The sequence below is a fragment of the Panthera pardus genome, unplaced genomic scaffold (assembly GCF_024362965.1).
Source record: "Panthera pardus isolate Hobbes unplaced genomic scaffold, ASM2436296v1 HiC_scaffold_15, whole genome shotgun sequence".
Taxonomy (NCBI): domain Eukaryota; kingdom Metazoa; phylum Chordata; class Mammalia; order Carnivora; family Felidae; genus Panthera; species Panthera pardus.
In genome coordinates, this window is record NW_026526710.1 from 72,013,462 (window position 1) to 72,021,874 (window position 8,413).

The 8,413-nt window shown below is 59.8% G+C and overlaps 1 protein-coding gene across 1 annotated transcript; it reads right to left on the reverse strand.

Annotated features, from left to right (window-relative positions):
- Positions 1-3,176: 3,176 nt before the first annotated feature.
- On the reverse strand, positions 3,177-8,095 carry RAX (retina and anterior neural fold homeobox). The gene is made up of 3 exons (XM_019463885.2): positions 7,595-8,095; positions 7,032-7,285; positions 3,177-4,065 (listed from the first exon to the last, which is right to left on the reverse strand). Exons 1-3 carry the CDS (start codon positions 7,881-7,883, stop codon positions 3,574-3,576), a joined length of 1,035 nt encoding a protein of 344 aa, XP_019319430.2. The 5' UTR covers positions 7,884-8,095; the 3' UTR covers positions 3,177-3,573.
- Positions 8,096-8,413: the final 318 nt, after the last annotated feature.

The following is an 8,413-nucleotide window of genomic DNA, read 5'->3' on the forward strand; positions in this document are numbered from 1 at the left end:
GCGGCAAGGCTCCGCGCGTCGGGGATCTCCGGGCCCTGGGTCCCCGCGGCGCACACGCGCGGGAGCGCCCCAGCTCCCCAGGCCGCGCCCGACTCCGCCCTTCTCTCGGAGTGGCCCAATCCGAGGCGTCCTTCCCCGCCCCGCCCCCCGGCCTGGAGCCCCGCCCCGCGCGGCTCGGAGCCAGGGACGCGGGAGAGATTCTGCAGCAGACTCACCTGCTTTCCTCCCGCGGCGCGTCACCGCCCAGGTCGTCTTCTGGGGAGGAAGCTCCCAAGGCCTGCCTCTAAGATTGACTGAATGCAGTCAACCCGAATGAGCGTCTGCCTCGAGACCCAGGCCGCTGTGCTTGGGTGGCAGTGTCTTTCCTCCCCAAACCCTGTAGACCCACTCCCACCTGGTTCTCGCTCCCCTTCCGGGGACACTGGAAGCTCTCCGCGGCCAAACCCGCAGCCTCATCACGGAAGGCTCAGGAACCATTTCTCGAGCGCAGGAGACCCCTTCCCCGGAGTCCCGGAGGGACTCGTGCCCGCCCCAAATCAGAGCCGGCACGATCTAGCTTCGGAAGCCCGGGCTCCACCTTGGCCAGCGCCTGCGCAAAGTGTTTTCTGCAGCCGGGAACTCGAGCAGCTTCCCGTGTTTCGGGGTCGTCTAGGGCTTAATGTTCTTTAGCGAAAGTCATTCTCACCTCCAGCCTGAGTTAAGTCCTGGCTTCCCACTCCTTCTGCACCTCTACTGCTGGAGCTCCTAGGCTGCCCCCAGGAATGGGGGGGAGAGGGGCGCTGGGGCTGATGGAAGCCCAGGAACGACCCCTCACACCTCAGGACCTTAATTCCCCAAGTGGCCTAATGAGTTGTTCCCGGGAATCGAAATAGGAGCGCTGCCTCAGCAAGTGTGTCCGGAACAGTGCGCTGTGGTCGTGAACTGACCAGAGCTTCGGGCCTTTCTACTTACAAGCAGTATTCACTGATGCTACCTCCCTGTGCCTCAGTTTCCTCATTTATAAGATGAGGCTAATTGTATCTTCCTGGCATGGTCCCTGTGAGGCTTAAATGAGTCAATCGACGTAAGCTGCTTGCGGGAATGCCGGCCTGTGGTAAGCTTTCAACAATCATTAGCTGTTAGTATTTTGATCATTTTCCAAGGACGTGTCCCTGACGTCCAGGCAGGGCTCACTCTGTTGGTGTCCAAAGAGAGGGTTTAGAATATTCATTCTCACACTAAGTAGTATAAAAGAGGAGAAAGAAGTGATGGAAAGGTGCCGATGAAAAAAGAATAGGAAGAAACATAGCATAAAGAGGCAAAATGAGGGGTGCCTGGTGGCTCAGTCAGTTAAGCGTCGGACTTCGGCTCAGGTCGTGATCTCCTGGCGTGTGGGTTCGAGCCCCGCGTCAGGCTCTGTGCTGACGGCTCTGAGCCTGGAGCCTGCTTCGGATTCTGTCTCTCTCTCTCTCTCTCTCTCTCTCTCTCTCTCTCTCTGCCCTTTCCTTGCTTGCTCTGTCTCTCTGTCTCTCTCTCTCAACAAAAAAAAAAAAAAAAAAAAAAAAAAAAAAAAGAGGCAAAATGAATAATCATGGAAGTGATTTAAGAGAACCAAGGAAGATTTTGGTGATAGGATGGACCGGATCAGGGGTGCCCAGGACCCGGGAAGGAGAAGGGAGGCAGAGCAGGTACCCACCAGGAAAGGTGGGAGTACTCTGAATAAATCATTCCCGGTTAAACAAGGGCATTAAAGGATGAAAGAGAATAGTCCACCTTGAAAGAAATTTACTTACACATTCATCCTGTTTACTTTTTTTTTTTTTTCATGCCAATGTCTGGCATCACTTGGCCAATCCATTCATTTCCCCCACGACGTGCAGGTGTTACTTCCTACCTCTTGGGCGAAATGACCTCACTGAGCGGCCTGCTATATGCAAGGCACCGCAGGAGGGCCTAGGGGTACACACTCCTGATGGTGCTATAGCCTCTCGGGACCCTCCTGGCAAGGGCTGAATCCCGCGACGACACCCCCTCTACCCCCAGCCCCAGGACAGTCATCGGCTCTCCAAGTTGGTTTCAGGAACCCCAGAGCAGGGATACTGTGGGATCGGAGAGGCGGGATCACACTGTGTAGCGCCTTGTGCGGGGTTTGGTAGTTCACACAAAGCCTTACAGTCCGTCATTGCATGTCTTCCACCTCCCAGGGAGGTAGGTTCATTTCGACAAGGAAAGGGGGCTGGGGTGGCTCACGAACGTGCTAACGAACGGCAAACAGTAGTGGGTTGATGAAGCCAAGGCTCCGGCCGCGTCTTATAGGGTGCGCTCCGAGCAAGGAGGCCCAGAGGACCTGCGCTCCAGGAATCCGGGTCATTCCCGAGGCGGCCCAGCTTCCAGGATCAACGGCGGATACCGCGGCTGCTCAGGCTGGGAGTCCCGGCCGTCCTTCACCGGGGACCCCCCGAGTACCGCGGATGCTCCGGAAGCTGGGGGGAGACCTCCGGCTTCCCTCCCGCCCCAGAGCCGGCGCCAGAGAACAGCGGACACAGCCCGGGATGTGCCCGGGACACAGTACTTGAGCGCCGCCGCTCACCGGACGAGCATTAAACAGGACCGCGGGCGTTGGGGGTTAGGAGCGACTTGGGGAAGCGAGAGAGGCGCCCGGATGAGAAAAGGAAAAGTCGCTTTGCCCCAGTCTTTGAAGGACTAATGTCATCAGTCCTGGCACCGAGCGCGTGACCCGGACAGCGATCCTAGAGGGGTCCTGGGCGGTGGCGCGCCGAAAAGAGCGGCGGGGCCGACAGGGGCTTTGGGTCTTGCACCTCTCACCCTGGGGAAGGTGATGTAGACGCTTCCTCTTGGGGTCGAGCGTTCAAAGTAGCAGCCGCGGCTGGGCTATTGGGCTACATAGAGAGGGCCTGGGAACGCGCAGCGGGGTGAGCCTTGGGCTCCTGACTCCCCGAGCCCCACACACTCGCCGCTCCCGCACGCGCCGGGGCAGGGGAGCCCTGGTGAAGGGCGCCGAGTCTCCGCCGCAGCACAGCGCCCCCCGCAGGGGACGCAGGAGGGAGACCCAGCTCCTGCGCAGTCCTCCGCTCTCCGCGAGCCACCCCGCGCGTCCCCGCGGCCCTTCCCGTACCCCCACTCGGGCACACGCGTCTCCCTCCCCGCCACCGAGGCCTGAGCGCCCTTAACCAGAGTCAAACCAAAACAAGGCAACCTTTAATTCTCCTTCCCAGGACTTCAAACTACGCGTACAAACAGTCCCTCGAACTCTATTTCTCGGCCTCCCCGTCCTCCCAGCTGTCGTTTTCTGGGGGTAGCCATGCCGAGGTCAGGCTGAACCCCGAGGGGCCCGGCCGCCTCTCCCCCTCCGGCACCAGGGCCGGGGTGGCCGGAGGGCCTCGGCAGGCCGGGTGGTCAGCCGTCCCCGGAGCGCCGGGGACAGACGCGCGCGTCCCAGAGCCCCGCCTGGCTGCAGCTTCAGACGGCTCGGGAGAGTGACAGTGGGGGACCCCAAGGAGGGAGGGAGGCGCGCGTGCGGCTCCGGGGCGGCTCCCGGGGCGGTGGTCCGGCCCGATGTGGTCCCCGGTGGCCCTAGAGGGCCTGCCACGGCTTCCCGATGGCCTGGATGTGCTCCTTGGCCTTGAGGCGCAGGGCCGCGATGCTGCTGTTGCGCGGGTCCGCCTCGTCCAGCGGGAACTTGTCCCCGAAGCCGGGCGCGCACGGGTAGGCGGGCGGCGGCGGCCCGAGAGGCTGCAGGCCGGGGCCCAGCGGCGGGGAGTTGAGGAAGGGCGGCGGCGGCGGCGTGTAGCTGGCGGGCAGGCTCTGCGCCGGCGGCCCGAAGCCCGGCAGGCTCTGCAGCGCCGTGGCGCCCCCGCCCGGCAGCGGCGACCCGAGCCACGACTCGAGCGGCAGGGCGCCCCCCGCCGGCCCGCCGCCGCCTCCCGGGCCCGTCCCGAGGGGCGCCAGAGCCGCCGAGGGCGGCGAGCGGCTGAAGGACAGGAGGGGCGAGTCTTGCAGCTTCATGGACGACACCTCCAGCTTCTCCTGCCGCCGCCACTTGGCCCGTCGGTTCTGGAACCACACCTGCGGAGGGCAGCACAGCGGTCGTCGGGCTGCGGCGGAGGCGTGGGGACGCGTCCCCGCCCTGCGCCTGGCTGGACGACCCCCTCGCCCCCCGCCCAGGAAAACCCCACCCCTACGCTCTCCTTCCTTTTGCATCCCGTTTTCCCCTTTTTGCCTCCTCCCTCCTCTCAGAGTCTTTGTCTCATCCGTGTCCCACCCGGGCCCCTGTTTACCTCACCCACAGCTGTGGCTGTATCTGTTTCCCACTCGCGGCACACGGCAGGTGCTCAGAAAAAAAAAGTGAAGTTAACCTTGGGGATCGGACCCAGGATTTCGGAAACCACATGGCACCAGATTTCGGTGACCTGGTGGTTCGCAGCTCCCCTTGGCACTTTGGTTTAGACTTTGCTTCCTCCCTCGATGGTACTGCTCTCGGTGGCTGGTTTCCGCTCAGGCTTTCTGTGCTTGGCCTACCTTTCGGCTCGATTATAAACATATGCATACACAAATACTCTAAGTACCCTAAACTGGCCACACTGGGTGTTAAATTCCATTTCCAGGAATTACTGGTTGTGGTGACTAGTGGAAGCAAGAGGGGGTGTTTTATCCCGAGCTTGAGTTGCTGCTTTAAAAAGATCTTCGTTCTTATTTAATTAGTATCCCTTTAGTATTTCTGATGTTTCTTATAAATTGCTTCCAATGATTACAACAGCTCACGTTTACTATATTTACGTAGACTTTTCGGAGTCAACTTTGACATTACTATAAGATGAGTTCAGTGAGTTCAAGCCTATCTTTCTTCCTTCCTTTCTTTCTTTCTTTCTTTTCTTTCTTTCTTTTTCTTCCTTCCTTCCTTTTTTCTTTTTCTTTCTTTCTTTCTTTCTTTCTTTCTTTCTTTCTTTCTTTCTTTCTTTCTTTCCTTCTCTTCCTTCCTTCCCTCCCTCCTTCCTTTTTTTCTTTACATATAGAAAGTCCACACCAAGAGTGAAGTCTGATCTCTTAATGATAAAATGTCTATTTCTGATTAGGTAAAGGCACAAGAAAAGGTGTGACGAAGGTGTCACCACCAAGTTACCACCCTTGGACACAGAACAGAGAGTTCGTTGGTCTAGTTTAGTAGAGAATCAGAAAGAACTTTGGCCAAACTGGTGGCCTCAGTGATATATTTCTAGAGGGAAATAGGAGAATAGCTGTGACCTCAGAAGGGAGAAGGCAGCTTTGAGTCAGTGGGGGAGGGGACCTCCTAGAAGCACTGAGGAAACAGTCCCCCAGCACCTAGGCGGAGCAGGGCAAGTGTCTGCAAAGTTAGGATTGGGGGTGGGGCGGGGGAGAGAAAAAGAACAAACCCGTAAGTAACCTCGTCCTCTTCCCACAAAAGATTCATCTACGTAGCTGAGGCCCTAATTTCCCCCAGAAACATGAGATAGTTGCTGATAATAGAAGAGAAACATCAACATGGGAAGGGCTCTCATCCCACGGCTTCCTCTAATTCCCTGCAGGCCCCACTCTAGCCCCGGAAACATCAGCTCTAGTCTCCCACCCAGTATTCAAAGTCAGAGAACTAAGGACCCGGACGTCCTTTCTTCTAGGGCTGAGCTGCTGCCCTCCACACAGCTGGAGGCCCACAGTAGACTCCCCCCCCATCTGATTACATCATAGCCATGTGTTAAGAACCCGCCATATGTTGGGCACTGTGCTGGCCCTGTGGTCACAGAAAAGTCGCAGACACCGTTCTCAACAAGCTGATGACTTAAAGGAAGAGCCCAAATCCCTAAACGAATAAAGAGGGAGGAAGGAAGGTAGGACGGAGGTGATGTCAGGTGTGAAGGCGCCCCTGGTTGGAAGACTGTCTCTCCTCTCCTTCATCTTTCACTTGTGTTCTTTTCCTCCCCCTCCCCCACCCTCTTCCCCCCACCCCCCACCCCCACCCCGAAAAGCAGGTGCAAAAATGTCCACACCTTCAATGAAACCATTGCAGCTCGACTGTCCCCAAATTAAGAGAAACAGAAGGGCCCTTGCCATCCTGAGTCACATGAGGGAACTAGTTTTGAAAACCATGATATTTACTCATTACTTGAAACTCCTAAATGAGCAGAAGGGACAAAAGGCAAAAGCTTGGCCCCTTTTACTCTTAAGGTAAGGCGAAAAGCCCCCGAAGGTCTGAATATCTTCACTCCCTGGAAATCTAACTCATCAGACACACGCACAAACCTCATCTTAGTTCCACCGCCTTTCAGATGCAGTGAAATTTGTTCCCAATGACTCCCTTTCAGGCCTCTGCAAAGTCTCCTAATTTGGAAATCCTCCCAGATTTTTCACAGATGACTAGCAAATATTTAAGGCTTTCAAATATTTTAATGATCAGGGATTAAAGATAATTCAGCTTTAATTAAAGCGAAAACCCCTTTACGAGAGAGAGAGAGAGAGAGAGAGCGCCTCTGCAGCAGCGGGAAGTTTGGTTGGATGTACACCAAAGCAGCAAAAGTCAGTTTCTGAAACAAATCCACCAAAACCTTCAACTGCAGGCGCCAGGGTCCTTGCAGGCAGACGGGGGCTTTCGTTTCTCAGCAGGGTGAGCGCAGTAACTGAGGAGGTGGCATTCGGGGGCCCCAATCCGCCCCCCCTCCACGCTGCCTACATCCCCTCTCTACTCACCGCCGCCCGCCCCAATCCCGGCTGCGTCTACGGAACTGTCGCCCTTCATCTTGCCAGCCATCTCTAATACCTCTCTTTAGGTTAGAAGAGAGACCCCCCCCCCCCCCCCCGGCCCAGGGAGGTGCGACTACAAACTGGAACAGAATGACCCGGAGGCGGTCGTGGGGCCCAAGGAAGATCTGCGACGCTCCTTCGAGGCTCTGCGCGAGCGGAGCCGAGGAAGACCAATGGGAAGCGTCCCACGTGAAATGCGTAGACGCCGGGATTCAAGGGAGCATTTGGCTGCGGCTTGGGCCTGGGACCCTCCCGGGGACCGATCGGGGGCGCTTTACCTGGACCCGGACTTCGGGTAGGTTGACCTTGCCTGCCAGCTCCTCGCGGCTGTACACGTCGGGGTAGTGAGACTTCTCGAACGCGCGCTCCAGCTCGTGCAGCTGGTATGTGGTGAAGGTCGTGCGGTTCCTCCGGTGCTTCTTCTTGGGCTGCTCCTCGTCCGACAGTTTCGCGTCGCTGGTGGCGGGACCGACCGGCAGCCCTGGGCTCGGCCGCGCCTCCCCAGGCTCCTTGGGGCAATAGGGTCGAGGGGCTGGGACGAAGAAGCCCCAGAAGGTCAGGGACACTCCCCGGAGTATCCCTGGGCCCAGTCGGCCTACCCTGGGACGCCGACAGCGGGACGCGGGCTCCTCCCGGGCGTTGGACCGGGAGGTCGGGGATAAGGCTGCGGGGGGCCTCTAAGCTTTCTCTGAACGCAAACTGGAAGCTTATATACACCCCCAAACCCAATCCCGCGCCCAAATGCCTTAATAAAAGTCGAGGTAGGGGCTCCGTCCTCTTGCAGAGCTCCTAAGTTTGGGCACGCCTCAGGGCCCTTCCGCGGCCGGGGGTGCGCACTCACCTTCGTACTCGGGAGCGGGCACCCGGGCAGGCTGCGCGGAGGGCTCGGCGCCTCCCCCCGGCGCCTTGGGGCAAGCGGCCCGCGCGCCCGGCCTCCTATCCCGCTCCTTCGCTCCCCGAGCGCCCGGCTCCGCCGAGAAGGAACCGAGGATCCCGTCGTCCTTGGTAAATCCCAGGATAGCCTCGATGCTGTGCAGCCGCGAGGTGCTCCCTCCCGGGCTGCGGAGCAGGTGGCCGGCCAGCGAGAAGCTGCCGTCGGCCATGGCGGGGGCGCAGCCGGGCAGGTGCATGGGGAGCGCCAGGAGGCGGGAGGGCGCGGCCCGCGCTCTCGCAGCGCAGCCTGCTCGGGAGACCGAGAGAAGAGGCTCGAAGTCGCCGCTTCCCGGGCACGGCGGTCCCACCCGCGGGGGCCCGACCCAAGGTCAAGCTCGGCGGGCGACGCGGGCCCCGGCTGCGCGCGCTGGAGGCGGGCGAGCGCTCGGCCGGCGGCCGCCGGGGTCTCTGCAGGAGTCTGAAGTTCGGACTCGGGGCAGCCGGGGCTCCGGGTGCTAAAGGCGGCGAGCCCGCGAGCCCTGGCTCCTCCCCTCCCGCCCCGGCCCCGGCCTCTTCCCTCGGCCCCTCCCCCCGCAGCGAGGCGGGTCCTTCCCTCGCCCGCCTCGGGGTCCTCGCTCCGCCGCCCCGGGCGGGGCCGCCGCGCCGAACTTTCCACCCTCCACCTCTCGATCCGCTCCAAACGCTCCACACACAACCCCGAGGGAAGTGCGGTGGGGTGTTTGACGGGCCTGGGGACCCGGCTCTGGGGCCCGCTTCCCCCCGGTCT

Bases quoted from the DNA above. Each gene is read 5' to 3' on its own strand.
- RAX (XM_019463885.2), bottom strand. From the start codon at position 7,883: ATGCACCTGCCCGGCTGCGCCCCCGCCATGGCCGACGGCAGCTTCTCG. The intron at 7,286-7,594 runs GTGAGTGCGCAC...TCTTCGTCCCAG, and splicing joins GCCCGCTCCCGAGTACGAAG to CCCCTCGACCCTATTGCCCC. The intron at 4,066-7,031 runs GTAAAGCGCCCC...TGCCCTCCGCAG, and splicing joins TACCCGAAGTCCGGGTCCAG to GTGTGGTTCCAGAACCGACG.